Source organism: Vespa velutina, chromosome 3 (genome assembly GCF_912470025.1).
Source record: "Vespa velutina chromosome 3, iVesVel2.1, whole genome shotgun sequence".
In the NCBI taxonomy this organism is placed as follows: Eukaryota; Metazoa; Arthropoda; class Insecta; order Hymenoptera; family Vespidae; genus Vespa; species Vespa velutina.
The window spans coordinates 3,238,359-3,257,542 of record NC_062190.1 but is presented as its reverse complement, the minus strand read 5'-3'; the positions used below and the strand labels follow the sequence as shown (position 1 = coordinate 3,257,542).

The 19,184-nt window shown below is 34.6% G+C and overlaps 2 protein-coding genes across 15 annotated transcripts; one reads left to right on the top strand and one right to left on the bottom strand.

Annotated features, from left to right (window-relative positions):
- Positions 1-109: 109 nt before the first annotated feature.
- Positions 110-4,346, bottom strand: LOC124947506 (NTF2-related export protein). 6 transcript variants are annotated; one of them, XM_047489756.1, is made up of 5 exons: positions 3,562-3,696; positions 2,841-2,868; positions 2,643-2,744; positions 2,432-2,576; positions 110-2,091 (listed from the first exon to the last, which is right to left on the bottom strand). In XM_047489756.1, the coding sequence occupies exons 2-5, from the start codon at positions 2,847-2,849 to the stop codon at positions 1,931-1,933; spliced, it is 417 nt and encodes a 138-aa protein (XP_047345712.1). In that variant the 5' UTR covers positions 2,850-2,868; positions 3,562-3,696; the 3' UTR covers positions 110-1,930. The 6 variants fall into 6 exon arrangements, with proteins under 6 accessions (XP_047345712.1, XP_047345714.1, XP_047345709.1 ...); XM_047489758.1 differs by having other exon boundaries at positions 2,658-2,744; XM_047489753.1 differs by lacking the exon at positions 2,841-2,868 and having other exon boundaries at positions 3,562-4,346.
- On the top strand, positions 3,486-16,149 carry LOC124947505 (PHD finger protein rhinoceros). 9 transcript variants are annotated; one of them, XM_047489746.1, is made up of 11 exons: positions 3,486-4,170; positions 4,518-4,752; positions 5,499-5,548; positions 5,628-6,145; positions 6,252-6,408; positions 6,690-6,842; positions 6,978-7,265; positions 7,353-7,526; positions 7,614-7,783; positions 7,948-8,071; positions 8,163-16,149. In XM_047489746.1, the coding sequence occupies exons 4-11, from the start codon at positions 5,685-5,687 to the stop codon at positions 15,651-15,653; spliced, it is 9,018 nt and encodes a 3,005-aa protein (XP_047345702.1). In that variant the 5' UTR covers positions 3,486-4,170; positions 4,518-4,752; positions 5,499-5,548; positions 5,628-5,684; the 3' UTR covers positions 15,654-16,149. The 9 variants fall into 9 exon arrangements, with proteins under 9 accessions (XP_047345702.1, XP_047345703.1, XP_047345701.1 ...); XM_047489747.1 differs by having other exon boundaries at positions 3,486-4,185; XM_047489745.1 differs by having other exon boundaries at positions 3,486-4,269.
- The last annotated feature ends 3,035 nt before the right edge of the window (positions 16,150-19,184 follow it).

Below are 19,184 nucleotides of genomic sequence, written 5' to 3'. Positions count from 1 at the left end.
GTATAGATATATATCTAAGTCACTAGTAAGGTCTAAGAACAATGTTTTAATCATAGTAATTATGCTTTAAATAATATCAAGTAATGAATGTGAATGAAAGTAAGGGTTGTTGAGTTATAGTTGTATGTTTATGCTATTACAAAAATTTTGTGCAGTTGAAGCATAATAAGAAAGTACACTACAAATATTTCTTTAATATGTATTTCTAAAGATAATGATTTGCAAGATTCATAATTTTACGTTTGCACATATTTAAAAAATACCGATTTTAGTGTCAAAAGTATTGAATATTATTATCTATGATCATGTCATATGATCATATCTAAGACTTTGCAATATAAGCTTTGATAAAAGATATTCATTTTGCATGATTACATTTTTATATAAAGAGACATATGATCTAGAATATAATAGTATATGTGATGATCATAGTAACAACATGAATAGTTTATCACAGTTTTAATAATAACTGAAGTACCAGTGGTGCATATAAATGTAATGTGAATGATTGCCATTACAAAATGTAGACACTTTCTTAAGCTGCTTATGTATCGTAAATCATTTCATTTACATGTAATTTTATACACATCATTGCTTAGTACATTTATGCGAAATTGTAGGTCACATTATAAATACAAACTATAATGTTAAGATATCTTACATGTACTGTGGGACAATATAACAATTTTGTATTTGTATAGCATAAGTTGAATAACAACTGTACTAAGTATCGTATGCCTACATAAATTATCCAGAATGAGAAAATTGAATGTAATTAATCAAATTCTTAAGTGTCGTGTGCTTTGTTTAATCATGGATATATGGAAATGTTCTTCCAAAGGCACAGCAGTAAAGGAATATGTTTGGAAATTTTCATAAAAATATCGGCGCATTGACTCCTTACTCTTGCACATATTTTTTATACAAATTTCTATCGGACCAGTAAGTTCACATTCAGAATAATTTTTCTCCAAAATGTGTAACAGTCATAACTTTTAATTATTGTATTAATGCAATTGGAACTTATAAAAAACAAATTTCTCAATTTATTGTAAAGTTCAAAATTTTTTTATATATATTTAATTTATAAATTATAATATATATACTTTCAAATACTCAAAAGTTATAACAATAATTTTCAATATAAATATAATTAATTTAATTGATTACTCAACCAATATTGTTACTTATTCTGTTGTTAAATCTACAATATTTTTTATTTATTTTATGGGAATTTTTGAACTTATACTTTATTAAATCTGTGCTTGAAACTAAGTAGAATGCAATACAAGCAGAAGTAATAGTGACCAATGAAATGTGTCTTATGACACTGCCTATTAGTACATTCAATATATTAACATTAATAGTATACAATGTAATTTTGGTTAAATTACTCATTTTCTTTAAATCATTTGTACCTGTGATAAGCTAAACTATTATTTTATTATTTGTATTAATTGAAAAACTGAATTCAAGAAAAAAGATAATTACAAAAATGAATTTTAGCTGATGGATATTCATTTAGAAATTATTATTATTAAAAGAGACATAAAAGTCCTTGTTTTATATAATATGTATTATAGTAGTTTTATGTCTATTTATACTTGTATTTATTTTTTATTTTTTGATGTAAAATTACATTTCTAAAAAGACCAATGTACTGATTCACTAATACAAAATTTTAATATTGCTTTATACATTCATATAAGATCGAAAATGAAAATAAAAATAATTATGGAACTAAAATGCTTTTTGAATCAATAACAAGCATCATAGAATAATAAAGCACAATATCATATTTTATAAAATTTCTTATGTATAATGCGAACACTTTCTTAATGTTATTATACAATATATACAACTTATAAATGAGAGATACGTTTTGATTAAGATCAAAGTTATTTATAATATTATCAACCATCATTTTTTTCTATGTTTCTAATGCTCTAAAACAGTCACTTACAATTTTCCATTTATCACCCACTGCAGTGATCAAAAAGGTTTGATTAAATGGCTTTGAACTTTTCTCTTCGAACTTAACTTGTCCCCCAACCTTAACAAGGAATGTTAACTGATTAGTTATTCCTGGACCTATTAACAATAAAAAAAAAAAATCAATATAGCAATAAGAAATGTTAAAAAATATATCCAAGAGATTAATTTCTATATTAAATCAAGAAGTAATTGAAACTAATTCTTTTTTAAATGCATTTAATTAAATTCATATTGTTTATATTTAGTTATTTAATAAATTAAAATTATTTATAAACAAAGTAAATATCATTCTATGATTACAATACTTTACGATAATAGAGTCAATTATTTAATTTTCAATAAAGCTTTATTATACAATATTTCATTTTATTATAATGACATTATAGACAAATATGCAATGTTTTATCTGTTTGATAATATTTTTAAATGTAATTACCTGTGATAGGCTGCGCATCTAAAGTAATAATAGAATGTTCAGAGGGCGGTAAATCTGTCCAAAATTTTTGTATATTGTCTTTACTTTCGACTCCATTTCCATTCCATATTAAAGTAGCTGTATCCAAATATAATCTTGAAATTAACTGAAATATAAAATTCTAACATATAACCTAATACATTACGCGGGTATATATAAAAGTAATAAGTACATAAAATACACTTGCATATCTTCGTTTGTCCAAACTTTCATAATATAATTTTGTAAATTCTTCAGCAGTTCTACATGCTTGATCAATTTTACTCTTTAAATCCTAGAAAATATTATTAATTTAATAACATTCGTACAAAGAGTCATGCTATTTGACACGATAAATATATGACATAAACTAAACATAATAATCACACACCTGTTCCATTTTAACTTGTTTTTTTACGCTAAAATCAAAAAATATTTAAGTTTCTATAACAAAGTGTATTTATAACATATTAATGTTGTTACACAACAACTAACAACAACGTGCATTGATCGGTTACTATTCGCAATATTTAAACATAACCAAAACAATTAAATATACGATGAAAACTATACATAATTTCTTGAAAACCCGCCCAATTAATTTTAATGCATGTTCTTGAACTTGTGAGTCACGAAACACAAAAATTAAACATAAAGGTTCATGTTTATGAATTCATAGAACTGATGATATATACAAATTTAATATGACGTTATAACTGTGAATGATATGTATATTACTATGAATGATATAATAATGAATCGAAATCATTTCAAAAAATTATTTTTACGAATACATGTAGGACGTTTATTTATGATCATAATTATTAAAAAAAGTTGTGTAAGAAAGTTTATTACCTACTTCATTGAAATAATGAAAACGTCCCATAACTAATTTAAATATTAGTAACAAAGAATTGTTTTGCAAAATGTGAAATCAAAGTTTTTTAATACTTTCTATATTATAGGATGATTAAAAATGGAAAAAAAAGAATTGAAGAATTGAGGAGAGAGAAGGGAGAGATAATAGTATTAAAAAGAATTAACGAAGTAAAAAAAAAAAGAAACGATAAAAATTTACAGATTCCAAGAGGGGGCGTGTAAGCCACATGTACCTGTTGACCTCCAATCTTACTGTAATCCATAATCCGTGAAGGCAAATCGCGAGATCTCGCTGGGTCGGTCACGTGACATCGAACTTCCACAGTTATTTTTTCAGGCATGATGGCGCCAAATGCCAGTATTCACTTTTATGTAAATATATTATCGATTCGGTGCATTTCGCGATTAAATACGATCGGTCACGGTTGTACGAATAATTTTTGAAAATAGCCAGAAGACGTAGGATCGTTGCAAAGTGAGTACGAACTGGCTATATGTTACTGGAATCGTTAATGAGGACATGTTGGTTAGGCTGCTGTGACAGAGGTGTACGCACTTATCTCTGTCAGCTCTGTGGCGATTCTAGAATTTGCTCGCCTAAGATTGGCATCCTCACGGTGGTTTTTCAGCTTTTCCGAAATCACGTGCAACTGTGCGCGCGGAAATATATTCAGCTAATAGATCAATAATAAGGTATTTAATGGTTTTCGGAGTGTGTGTAGAAACTTGTGTGGACTGCGCCCGAAGGTGCTGCCATCTGTATTGTCAATGTTGTTGGGTAGCTGGAGCAGCAGCAGCAGCAGCAGCAGGAGCAGCAGCAGCAGCAGCAGCGTAATGGAGCCGTGAGCATTTTCTCCGTGCGAATACGCCGTTTCTCATAATTTCGCGCGTATCATGCTATCTAATGCTGTCCTCGGCTCGCTCGATCGAGAATACGTGCAGTGAGTGAAACCGCTTTGCAATAGGATTTACTTGAAATTTCCGGGATAGCTCCGTGTCAATGTTTACATGATATTTAGGATGGGAACAACCTTTTATGATTTTCGTACGTTTTGTGATTTTATCAAGACTTTCTTTAAAATCGAGCTTGTCCGAGGTTGCAATCTGTTGATTAGTGACTGCCGAATGTGTATGTTACACTATTATTGCCATGGAACTTGGTTTTTTATAACCTCTTCTTTTTCTACAGCTGAGACAGGAGTGTGGAATTGTGCTCAGCCAGTGGCTAGGATTGTGTAGTGGAAAACGTCCCTGTCTCAAAACAAGTACCACAACAATGCAGAATTTCAATTAATGGTGATTTTTCCACCGTGTAAAGTATGCATCTAAAACTTGAATGGTGGGGTTCAAAAGGAGACGTCACTTAACCGGACTGGCTGTGCGCGATTGCAATTTCATTCCAGTCTCGGCACACTGTTTTGTTGGTAACCACTATCTTTGATATTCAAAGTGTATGAGTGTGGTGTGTATATATAAAATTTATTATGCTTGCTACATCAGTGCTTGTTACTATTATAAGTGAATGTCTTGTACAGTTTACTTCTTTTTCTGTTTATATACAAAAGTGCTTCTTTCTTACGCGTTTTCTTATTTCATATACAAAACAAAAGTCACTAAAAAACCTTATGTTAATTATAAATGTTTTTATTTTAGATATTTGTATGATATGTTTTCATATAATTACATATTGAAATTATATATAAATAATGTATTGCTTCTTTAGTAAAATGCAAAGCATGCATTTGTATTTAAAAAGACTATTAAACTATATTTGATCCTTTCTGACATTCTTTGAGCATGTTAAATCAAACTATTCGAAATTATTGTATGCATAATGTTAATCATATATCAAAATTATATGTAGAGTTCTATTAGAAAATATTAATTCTATAATGTGCAATATTTAAAATATGTTAAATGTTACAAGATATTTAATTTGATAAAAACTTGAAAATATGTTAGTTCAATTTTAATTTATTTTTCTTCCTCTTTTTATATTTTGTTGATATGACAGTAATTGGAATTCCTAAAAAAAATTCTTCATCTAAAGAAGCAATTATGAATAAAAACTATTTCTTAAAATTATTTTAATTCTTTTTATTTTATTGTCACTTCGTATGTTTGTGATAGGTAATAATTAATGTAATCTTTTTACCTATATCTGTTGCAGTTCAATTAAAAGTCTGCTTTCAAGATAATGAATATATGGATAACTATGTAGTAAGTATTCAATACTGTTTATTTATAATATATATTTAAAAAATATATAAGACAAATAACTATTTTCATTTCGTTTTAGGGTGTGCATAGCTCACCTGCATGTGCCACGTACCACTAGCTTATTTAGTGTAGTAGAATGGCACAACGAGGGAAGAGAGTCAATAGAAACGACAATGATTTGGCGTCTTGTCCAGGCGCGATTAAAAGGCGTAAATGCAGATTGGGTCCCGCTGCCACAGGTTCATCGGCCCTGCCAGCAGCAACGGGGCCTTCAGAAGAGGAGGAAACGATGGCGTCGTCCAGTCAAGGGGGGGCATCCTGGACCCCCCGACCTGTCAGTGACATTAAGATTTCAAGTATATACAATCGATCAGCTGCTGAGGCCCCAGCAGAACTGTTTCGTAAAGATCTGATCAGTGCTATGAAATTACCGGATAGTGAACCATTAAGTCCAAATGAGTACTGGGTTATTACTGATCAGTGGAAACAGGAATGGGAAAGAGGTGTTCAAGTACCTGTCAATCCAGATTCCCTTCCTGAGCCAATGGTTACTGTTACACAAACATCTCCTTTGAAATTACATGGTGAATTCAAATTGTAAGTATTAACCAACATTCCAAATAACATACTTTTTATTTCAAAATATATTTGGTAGATAATTCAAAGCTTTGCTTTTTTCTTAACATCAATTTTTAATTTTTAGACCTAAAAAATTTATAAGAATATCCCGAGATGATTATTTCAATCCTGAAGATCATCATTTAAGTACTACACCTGCACGAGCAGAGAAAGCTTGTGCTTATGATCTAGATGATACAGATATTGCTTGGTTAGATGTATTGAATGGTGAAAGAGCGCAGGTAAGGAAATAAAATATGATGTATCTCCATGTCTGTGTGCATGTAAAACACATATAGTATATAAAATTTTTATATTAAAATAATGTTAATGTTCAATTTTGCATTAACATCAATATGAACCACACAAAGTTGTATAACGTAGTTTTTTTAAATTCACACATTTGTACTAAAATTTAATGTAGATTTATAATAGCAGTTACATTGCAATTTAATATATTAAATTCATTTTCAATAAAGTTTAGAAGTCAAGACATTCTATTATTCTTTTTACATAATTTTAGGCTGGTCAGTTACCTATCACCGAATCCGAGCTGGAGCGTGTAATAGAAGAGTTAGAACTACGGTGTTGGGAAAGAATACAAACTATCGTAAAAAATGAAGAAGGTCTTGGAATTGAATATGATGAAAATGTTATTTGTGACGTTTGTAGATCCGTAAGTGTTTTATCTTTTGATTGTGTTTATCATATTCTTAAAAAAAACACATCTAAATCAAGAATTGTAATTGCATAATAAATAATATAAATAATTTTATAAAATAAATTAATGAAGTGTTTTTCCACTTATTAGCCTGATTCTGAAGAAGGAAATGAAATGGTGTTCTGTGATTGTTGCAATATATGTGTGCATCAAGCATGTTATGGTATTACTTCAATACCAGATGGTTCATGGTTATGCAGAACTTGTTCCTTAAGTCAGCGGCCAGACTGTGTTCTGTGTCCAAATAAAGGAGGTGCAATGAAATGTACACGTAGTGGACAAAAGTGGGCTCATGTTTCGTGTGCACTTTGGATACCAGAAGTCAGCATTGGATGCGTAGAAAGAATGGAACCAATTACGAAAATATCCAGTATTCCGGTAATAATAATATATTGGATTAAAATTTTTCAAATTTAGGATTTTTATATATCAAATGCTTAATATTTATGTAATAAATAATTACAGCAAAGTCGTTGGGCTCTTATTTGTGTATTGTGTCGTGAACGTGTGGGTGCATGTATACAGTGCAGCATAAAAACATGTAAAACAGCGTATCATGTTACTTGTGCTTTTAAATATGGTCTTGAAATGAAAGCAATTATTGAAGATGAAATGGCTGATGATGGTGTTAAATTAAGGGTAAGTATATTAATAAATAATCACAAAAGTAAAGAAAAAAAAATTACGTGTTTTTCTTCTTCAATTGATTAATTGCCTTGTTTATAGTCTTATTGTCAGAAACACAGTAGAACAAATACGAAAGATAAAGTTGGCGTTGGAGGAAATATTGGAAATAACAGTGGTAATGGTGGTTCAGATTCTGAAGATGGTGAATCCAGAAGACGCAAACGCAAAGATATGACTTCGGAAGAAAAGAACCAAGCTCGTGCGGCAAAGTATGTAACACCTGCAATGTAGAATCATGTACTTTATTGTAATATAATAACTGATATTATAATAGTCCCTGTATACTTTTGTTGGAATTATTTAATAGACTTTTTGTATGCATATCATTTATATGTTACTATATGTTACAGTAATATCTCTTTTGTCATTTTAGGTTGCAGGAAATAGAAGCTGAATTTGATAAACACGTATGTCTAAAAGATATTGTATCGCAACAATTGGATGTAGATACAGATGCCATTATATACATTTATAATTATTGGAAGCTAAAACGAAGGGTAAGTTATTGATATCACCAAAAACATGAGATCATTACACTTTTAAAACTGCACCAACATTTTTTTTGATGTTTTGTATATTATTTTTTAGGCTGGTCACAATAAACCGTTATTGGCACCACGTTGCGGTGAATTGTCAAGTGCTGGAGCACGTGCTCAAGGCCAAGCAGCAGATTTGGAAAAAATGCGTACGTTCGTGCAGCTTAGACAAGATTTAGAACGTGTCAGAAATCTATGCTACATGGTTGGTAGACGCGAGAAACTGTGCCGTTCTTTCTTGAGGTTACGTGAACAAACATTTCATAAGCAATCATTGATATTGTCTGGACCTCCGCTACCACCAGCTGTAGCTGCATCCGTATTAGCAGCTAATCATGGACCTTCAATATATGATCGTTTATATTCTCATCCTGATTCAGAGGAATATACACGTGATATCGACACATTAGTTGCAAGAATTGCAGGAATTAGATCGCCCACTCCAGTGTCCAGTAATGAAAAGAAAGTACAGCCAGATTTTAATGGTGCATCTAACAAGAAGATGTACTTCAATGGTTCGGTCAGAAAGAAAAGTTTATATGGTAGTGACTTATCTTCTATGAGCAGTAGTGAGCCAGATGTAATAAAAAGTACTGTGAAGGCGTCAAATAAATGTTCAAATAAATCGAAAAATTTTAAACTCGAGAGCGATTCGAGCACAGAGGACGAAGTAAACTCTCCAAAGTCTAAAACAGCTAGACGCAAAGCCAAGAAATCTGGTGTTCAAGATAGAACTCGTTCGTTGCTTCAAGAAAGTAGTGAAAGTGATAAATTGGATACTGTGAATAATAGATCTCGTACGTTACAACATATGGAAAAAGAACTTGGTAGTGCATCAGGAAGTGAGAGTGATGAGTTGTTGCCTTTAAACACTAATTCAGCAACGCGTCTAGGACCTTCTGTAGCTTCTGCAATATATTCGGATACAGATTCAGATTCACAAGAACATGCTTCTCATTCTGCTGTACTTATAACTAAAGCTGCAGTTAAGGAATTTTCGGCAGCAGACATATCGAAAAATTCTCAGAAGAGCTTTACGTGCAAGGACACAAAACAGGATTACGTGGACGATTCAACCAAAAACAAAGAGAATGTAAAGAGCGCAAAGAAAAAAGAATATATTCCTTCGGCTCTTATAGTACCTCAAAGACAAGCTGCGAAAAAAGCTTCCGAAATCATGCAAAGATCGCAAGCTAAGAGGGACAATCTAACGACGGAATCTATAGAATTTGTTAAATCACCCGGTGAAGAAACAAAATCTACGAAACAAACGAAAGAGAAACCATCTGGTAAGAAACAAAAAGATAATAAAACGACTAAAGATCAAACAAAGAGTAACGATGTATATGATTTTGATAAAGAGTTTGGCGATGGTATGGAAATTCTTGCTTACGTACCGCAAAGACAAGCTGCGAAAAAAGCGGCTGAACATATAAAGAGCGGTATGGGTACAAAAATCGCCCAATCTGATGCTGAAATGTTAGACGTTAAGCTAAAGAAAGATTCACCGGAAAGCGGGAAAAAGAAAGAAAACAAGAAGGAAGAATCACCTAAGAAAGAAGAAACAATTAGGAAGGAAACTAAGGAAGAAGTATCTAAAAAACCGAAAAAATTACCAGAGTGCAAATATTTATCTTCTGTATTATCAAGTAATAGCGAAAGTAGCAGCAGCAGTAGTTGTAGCAGTTCTTCTGAAAGTAGCAGTGATACGGACGAAAGTAAAAGTCCTACGCAACAAATTCGAAGTTCTGTTAAAGATCAAGCGTCTTCGTCTAATACATCTTCTGAAAGTGATACAGCCAATCAATCAAAGAATAAGGCTGTAGTGAAACGACAATTTGTTAAATCAGTAGACGAGCCTATTCAATCAGAGAAGAAAAAGGTTATAGGACGGAAACTCAAGAAGCTGCCCGATAAGAAGCTTAAAACTTCCGACGGGCGGCATGGACCAGAGTTTCAGCCGCCGTCTACTGAAAGAGAAGAATCAAGCGGAACCTCAATCTCTAAGGAACAACTTCAACAACATCAGCAACAACAACAACAACAGCCAGATGAATCACAACAACAAACAATTAATAAAAAAGCAGATCAAAGAGAGTCATCAAAGAAATCCGGAATATTACAACCACAACCACCAACTGACCAAAATCTGTTTAGTGGGTCTCGAAATAATGATGGGTCACGAAATCTTTCTGGGTCCAAATCTGTCAAGAAGTCCAATCAAATCATTAAGCAATCAGAACAACCACCTATCAAGAATAAAGAAGACAATAGTACAGGATCTAGGACAAAATCAGATACTCGTAAACGAAAATCTACTGAGATTCCGTCAAAGGATGACAAAAACGTTAAAGAAGCATCTTCCCTTAGAAAAGGTGAGAAAAGATTGACCGAAAAACCAACTAAAGAGATTGAAAAAGATATTAATAAAGATATTTCTAAAACGGTTACGTTAGATTCTATAAAGTGCGTTGAAAGTACCTTAAAGGCGGACGATAAAAAAATCAAAAAACCTAGTAATAAAAATGCAGTGAATACGTTAGAGGAAGAAATGAAGCAGCGTCGTGCCGAAAGAGACAGTCCGAAGAAATCGCTAAAAGGGTTGGATAAACTTCTTGAGAAACGTGAACATATGGACAAATTATCAAAAACTAAGAATACAGAGATAAAGATAGAAAAGACAATATGTAACGAACAAAGTAATACGAAAGGATCCGTTCAAGAAAAACTTCCCTTAAACGACACGATAAAGAGCGAGGATCACAAAAATCACATAAGTGAGGATAAAATAATCGTGGATAAGCCAAAATCAGAAGAAATCTCAATTAAAAACGATATTACCGAGATATCGCATGAAAAGTTTGCGGATAGAAAAAGTAAAAGCGAGGATAAAATCGAAAGTATGCCTACCACGGATTCTTGTGAAACTCGATTAGCCATTGAAGAGACGTCGACAAAAGAAGGAAGAGATGATGTCTTTTCGAAGCCAACTCTTGATAAAATTGCAGTTTCTGAAAATGTAGAAAAAGAAGTTAGTAAAAGAAAGAAATCTAGCAATCGTTCAATATTTTCACCACAACATGGTAGCAAAGATCCTAGCGTGTCAGAACTATTTGATTTCGATCAAGACATATTAACGGATGACATGGTAAACGACGATGGCTTTAATATTCCTCGTGATGCCGAAGAAAGATCAGCACCGTTAACATTCTCTTTTAATAATGAGCTATGGTTTAAAGAAGATTCAAAGGAGGATAGTGCCCGAGAGACATTACATTTAGTGGAAAAACTACGTATGGAGCTATCGAAAAAATCGAATTCTAGTCAGTTCGAGCTAGAACCTGTCACCGTGGAAGACGACATAAAGAAGGAGGAAACGCAAGTCGAAAAGGCAGTAGATCAAATTCCTGAGGAAAATGAGGTGAAGATCTTAGAGACGGAAACTGTACCTGCGCAAGAAATGAAGGATACTGAGGAGCTTGCTCGAACGTCCGACGATATTGCTTGCAAAAATCATGTGACCGAGGAGAAACGAAAATTATGCTATACGAACAACAGCGATCATTATGTATCGTACAATAACGAGGATCTTGAAACTTCAAAAGTAACTGTAGTCGAGCGTGCTAAGTTGGACAGAGCCGAAGCGGATGAACGATGGGTGCCGCCGAGTATAGAGAATTTTAATCCTGCGGATGTGCATCTAAACACATTAATGGATAATCAAAATCACCGTTATGGCAATCATCAATTTACAAACGATATTGCGAACGTATTACCGGAAAGCAATTCCGATACGTTGGTACATTCTCAGTTGAACATGAACATGCAAGAACAATATCTTTTGCAACAGACTCATTCCATGGTCCGCGCTGCTCAACATTTGGAACCACATGCAGAGAATCGAGCACAATCTATGGCAGTAATGGAACAACAAGTGACAGGGATATCCACGCAAATTGTTGACGAAATAACACCGATGGAAATGGTGAACAGACATCTCATAGGTCTACCAAATTCAGAGGATGATCAAGGAAGCGAAATGGATCGAGTATTGGAGAAGGAAGAGATGTCATCGGATATGAGACAGGATTATGTTCAAAATGGTTCCCCGTACAATGAGATGAACGCTTCACGGCAGGATACTCGTTGGGCTGAGAGTCAAGTATTACCATCGCGAAGATCGACATCTTCGTCAATCACGTCGGCCTCATCCGGTGAGGATCATACTGCGATTCCTCCGTACAAGAACATACCACCTATGCCATTCCCAGCGTGTTCAGCGATGGACGCTGCGGCGTATCACGCTTATTCCGAAGCGAATTCTTATGCCGGTCCTGTTTCTCTTTTTCCACCTCAACCATGCAGCGCTCCATTACCATATCCATCACCAGGCACGGCTATGTTTCCACCACCTTTTGGTGCACCTTTTCCTACTCCGCAATCTTTGTTATCGCACGTACCGAAACCATTGGAAGAGTCATTGAACATGCAGGCATCGCCATGTACCGCCGCCTTCACTTCGTCTTCTCACAACATGGCCTTGACTGCAGCGATGGTATCACCTACGAAAGTACCAACACCACCACCTCAATCGGCACAGCCGTCACTTGAGACGGAACATGAGCCACCTCAATTACAACAGGACGCGAATGTATCTGTGATGCCACCAATGATGCCATCTTTCCTTGATAGCACGACGACAACGGTAACGGCAGCAGCTGTAGTAACGACCGCAACGACAATAACGACGACTTCGACACCTATGTCAACGGCCATGTCGACGACGATGTCACCTGCACCACTGGCGACGGTGACCACAGCATCGACGACATTGACGCCAACGGTACAAGTGAGCGAAGCCGCCGCTGCCGCCGTTGCAGCTGTGACTGCTGCTGTTGCAGCTGTCGAAAATGCTCAGGAAGTTCAGGTTGATAATAAAACAGTAACAGTACCACAACAATCTGGCAAGAAATCGCCATCCAAACCGACGAGAACGTCTGCCAGAGTAACCTCTCTTCAAGGCAAATCTCCTGGAAAATCACCGAGGCATGGAGAGACTATCAAGAGTACTTCCGTTAGTAGTAGTGGTCCACGTGGTCGTGGTCGTGGAGCAAAGGCCGGACAACAGCAACAGTCGGGTTACAGAAATCGTGGTCGTGGACGAGGTAGAGGTCGAGGTAGAAATAATCAGGCCTCTAATATCGGCATACTTTCAACGTTCCCCTCGAATGCTATACACAACGACGACTCGATTCAGAACAAGCTTGTTGGCACAGTCTACGATTTTGATTCCGATGAGGATTCAACGAACGAGACTAACATCGCGGACTTGCGAACAATGCGCGAAAGAAAGAAATCTACGGACATCGGAGGTGAAAAAAGAGGTGAAGGATCACTGCTGATGACTAATGACGGAATACACCAATCTCGTCTCTCTAGTCCGAGTACTTTACATAAGAAATACGCCGACGATAAGAGACTATCGTCACCAGCGATGCACGATGCTAACGTGGCAAGTGGAGTCGTTGCTGGTGCTGGTGGCAGCGGTGCTGTCAGTGTTTCTGCTGTAATCGGCAACGTGACAGCAGCTGCGGCCATTGCCGAATCCGAATCGAATGCTGGTCAAGTGTTTGCCGATACTGTCTTGCCCTTGCTTCCAGGTCCAGTCGATATGCGAACTTATAACTCAAACGTCGATGCTCCTAGTTCGTCCTTGAGCCATTCTCAATCCTATACAAATCATCTTCTCAGCTCGTTTGCCGCTGGTGTCTCCACAGATTCGGCATTACCTGATATCGAAGAGGACATCGAGAAGGAGCTCCAATCTGCTTTAATCGCTGGTAGCAAACAACAAGCCGATCCCTCCTCGAAAGCTAATTTCAATAACCCAAGCATAGATGCTGTAATGGCATCTTCGTCGAACTTCAACGAAGCCAACAAAGTTTCCCTCTCTGACTCTCGCAATCAGTTGAAAGTTAAAATCAAAGGTCCATTCCTTGACGCTAATTACGTCCCGGCATCGTCAGTACCACCATTGGCACAACAGGCACCAGTAATCATAACACCTGCTGCTACCAGTGCGTCAGTTGCCTCTGGAACGTCGAATCTTCGAAGGATGCGTAAAAAGGAATTGTTGAGGCAGTACTGTTCGCAGGATATGAATATGGACGGCGATCCAGCTTGTGGTAATGCAACCTCGGCACCTATCACTCTACCTCCTGTCAATCGTACGGTCATAACGATACCTAAAGCCGTTGCGTCGATGACAAGTATACCAACTAGAGAAGATTATAAAGCGGTTGTAGACGCGAACATGGAAAAGAAACGAAGAAAAGAGAGGGGAAGCTTCTTTGATGTGACAGACGAGGAAGGTATCTCCGATCGAAGACGTAGCGGAGGTAGCGGAGGTGGAATGATCTTTGGTGGCAATGTTGATCGTGGTAGAAGAGGCAGACAAGCAAAGCCATCCGTGACAACTATGTCAACATCAAGCAGTACGGCATCAGGAGCAGCAGCTGCGGCTGCTGCAGTCGTAGCTGCTGCTGCAACAGCTACGACAGGTGCTACAGCAACGGGAGTGATCGCACCAACGGCTGCAACGGTCGCAGTGTCGGCTACTGCTACAGCGGCGACGGCCACAACTGTACCGAACAATACGAACAACACCGGTCCACCGAAATTAAAGATCAAAATAGGAAACAGTATAATCGGCCAAGAAATGGGCAACGTGCAACAAGACGATAGGACTAGAATAAGGCCTCCTAAAAAACGATTGAGCAGTATTCCTAGTACACCAAGTATAGAAGAGCTTCGCAGAGAGAGCATGAAGTTCCGACGCATGATAATGGCTGGTTTTGACAACGACGACGAGAAAACGAAAGTAAAGAGTAAGAAGGATAAGAACGGTAAGAGAAAGAGACGACAGTCGAGTAAGAAGGAAGCTCGTGTTCAAATCTTAGAGGGTGGAGCAGCAACACCGAAATTAATAATACGGTTAGGTAAGAGCAGTAGCAATTCATCGACAAATGAACTTCGTGAACCTAGCAACGACGTCTCGAGCTTCCTCACTGCTGGTATTGACGTAGCCGAACAAGCACGTATGGAATCGAAGAATGCAGACTATGATGCTCGGATTGGACCACCACCTGTGGAACCTTCCAAGGAGGAACTTGCTTATCCTATGGACAGTGTCATCGATGATAAAAAACCGACGGATTCTAATACGAGTGCCACCGCCCTTAGGAACGTGCGTTCCGCTAAAGTTACACCTATAAGATTAAAATTGACTCGTTGCCAGGAAGGTTATGAACTTAAAGATCCAGTGGCAAGTAGTAGTAGTAGTGCGAGTGACGATAGTGCGCTGGTGAACTCGCTTTCATTACCCTCCTCCGAGGAGTTGCCGTGTAGCGATACTAGGAGCGGGAAACTCTCGGATAAAAAATCTTCCAAAGAGGACGATATTCCTTTGCTGTCCCAAAGCGCGACACACAATTCGTCGGGATGTCCACCTGCGCCGCTCCCACAAGGATGCCAAGTTAGGTGATAATTAATGATAATTGTATAAATACGAACTAATGAATGATTACGTTATAGGAAAAATATATGTATATATTATATATATATTTAAATGTATATATATAATATTCATATATGTATATTATTTGATGTTAAGACAGAGACTCATTAGAAAAGCTGTAAGTGTGTAATATAAATTATTAATGTATGTAAATGATCTGAGGGTGAAGTGAAATGTCACAAAGTGCCCAAATTCACCGTAATTAATTAACATGTGCATTTCAAACGTGAGCTGACTGCACTTCGCTAAGGTTTCTATCGTTAAATGCGCTTCCCTTTTTGGTTCGATAACACGCGAGAAATTAAGTTTTAATATGTATATGTGTAATTAACAATAACGATCGGTTACGTACTATAATTATAGATTGGATGATTTAAAAGAAAAATCGAATGTAATATATTGTCTTTAAATGTTTAATTCATCAAAGCTTTTCTTCGATCGCTATTATTATTATTATTATTATTATTATTATTATTATTATTATTATTATTATTATTATTATTATTATTATTATTATTATTAATATTATTATTATTATTATTATTATTATTATTATTATTATTATTATTATTATTATTATTATTATTATTATTATCGCGATGTTACGACCGCTCGTGCAATAGATTATATTATACTTGCGTGGAAGAAACTATTGGCGATACATGCATATATCGAAGAAGAAAAAGAAGAAGGAAAAAAAAAGAAAATTTCTGCACATTGGGTGTTTCTATTAACGATCGATACCTTAGCGAATGCCGGAACGTAAAAAAATTTGCCCTGTACAAAGATACTTCTCAAATCACTACTTAAAAGAAGTGATTTTTAAAAATTAGCTATAAATTTTAATAAAACATTACGAATATATTTCCGAAGACTATTAATTAACGTAAAAGTATATTAACTAACCAAAAGATATAATGAGAGTGGGGGAGAAAAATACGTGTTTTTATTTCTCGAAGAGTTTAAGACGACTTATTTGCCTTGGAAAGCATACCTGCTACGAATAAAATAGACAAATTCATTTCACATTGCTAGAACCTGCAGAGAGTATCCTGTTGTTACTTGTACAGCTTTTGAAGTTACTCGTTGTTACGTACGCATCGTAGATAACAAAATTTACGATGCGTTAATAGCACGATTAATTAATTCATTGCAATAGTCCGATCAAAGGTTTCATTTTAAAACGTTTTCTTTTTATCTCCCTTCTTTTCTTTTTTGTTATATATATACATATATATATATACATATATATATATACATATATATATATTTATATATATTTATATATATTTATAAGCTATATATATTTTTTTTTTATTTCATCTATCTATATATATAATTATAATCATAATATCGTTTCTATTGTTTTTCTTTTTTTTAAACTTATAGAGTTTTGTAAACCCATTATACGCGTTATCCTTATTTAACTCGTTTCCGAATGTGCTACAGCTCTGCTACGGTTAGCAAATATTTATTTATAAATAGATGTCCAAAAGAGAAAGTCGATATTTATTAAATAACACGACGGTTTTAAATCAAATCTTTTTTCTTTTTAAATTATTTTTCTTTTTTTTCTGTTGTTGTTTATTTTCTACAGAGGTAAAAGAAGAAAAAAGGTAATAAAACAAGCAACACAACAAAACGTTAATTTTTAATCGCGCTAAGTAGGTGTCGAGTTATGATGCGTATACATATAATACTCATGGTTAACGAAACGGTCGTGCCATTTTGTACCAGTGTGGAGAGAAGCGGGACAATTTAATAACCGCACATAGAACATTGACTACTATTCTTTCAGCTTAGGCTGTCCAAGAGTGTTTAAAGAAAGAGATATGTTAAAAGAATATTTGATTTTACGCACGTACGAGACTAAAGCTGATGAAGATTTGTGAGTGATCCGACAAGATTTTAATTATCGATAGCAAACAGATTAGTAGTCGTATATGCATATCCTCGTTGTTCAACGGGCTCGTTTATAAGTATATACTTGTCACATATATATATATATATATATATATATATATATGTATGTATGTATGTATGTATGTGTATGTGCGCGCACACATCATCCCCTACAAGGAAGAAAAAAAATACATTAATCTGGTGCTTCACGAGTCAACGCAGCTGAGAGAATATCTCCGAAGAAAGAGAAAGAACTATTACATGTGCAATTATTCCAAGTGATACGATTTTATTCGGGGAACTTGGCAAAGATTAAAAAAAAAAAAGAATCTATTCGTCTTCAGTCTCGTACCGATCGATTATACGTGACAAAACACGATGGTAATTGCGTGTGTATGTAAGCGTATGTGTGTTTGTGTAAAAGAGTGTGTATACGTTGCGTGCATGTTATTCTGTGTGTGCATGTATGCGTGGCTCTCTCTATGATGCATGTATGGATGCGCGTGTATGTAATATCCGTATCTGTTGAACCAGGAATTTGTGATTCGTATAAAAGCTTGCATAATGGCTGTGTTACCATATACGGTCTTATCTTCCAAATGATTTTAAGTTATTTTTTGAATGAGCTATATTAAAAGCTGCAAGGTTACGCCGAAATACTTACTATCATTCCCGATTGTCGTATTTCTTTTCTTTTCTTATCTTACTAATTTTTATTATTGTCATTATTTATGCCATTATTTCTTTACTTAATTTTACAAAAAAAAAAAGAAGATTCCTTTGTCCATGAACATGTATAGTTGTAACGTGTCTCATTTAACGTCATTCAAAAATGTAAACGATCCAAAAGTGAAAACAATTTATTTTATCTAACGCGTTAGCGTTATGTTGCTTAAATATGATTTTCTTTATCTTACTTAGAGGAAAAAATAAATAAATTGAAAATTACAGTATACTAATGCTAAAGAAAGGTTAATGGTCTGACAGTAAAAATATTTTCTTTTTCACGCATACTTATGAAAGATTATAATATTATAAAGACGACGATGACGACGATTGTGGCGATGATACGATGGTAAAACAGATTTCTACGCAATCTTGCATATTTAAAACTAAGAGAGTTCAATGGCTGGCTTTCAAAATTGTATCGAATTGAATTAATTTTTTGCAACTTCTTCAAATTAACGATACGCATTTATTGAAAGCATCAGTATTTTTGTTTGTTTTATATATAAACATATATATTTTATATATTGTGTATATATATATTTTATGTATATGTGTACGATATATGTTTGTATATTTATATATACAAATAATATATACATATATACAAATATATATGTATATATATATATATATATATATATATATATATATATATATATATATACACAAATTACTATCATTTTATATTTTTCTGTTGATAACTATTGACAAAGCATTCTGAATTCTCTTGGTATTCTAACATACATTATATTTTGTGCTTGCTTATTTACACATGTAACGGTTCACGTGCGTTCCCTCATGAACGTAGAACTATGCAGTAAATGCAGTTAAATATTTTGCGATTTCTTTCGAATATAAGAATTTCCA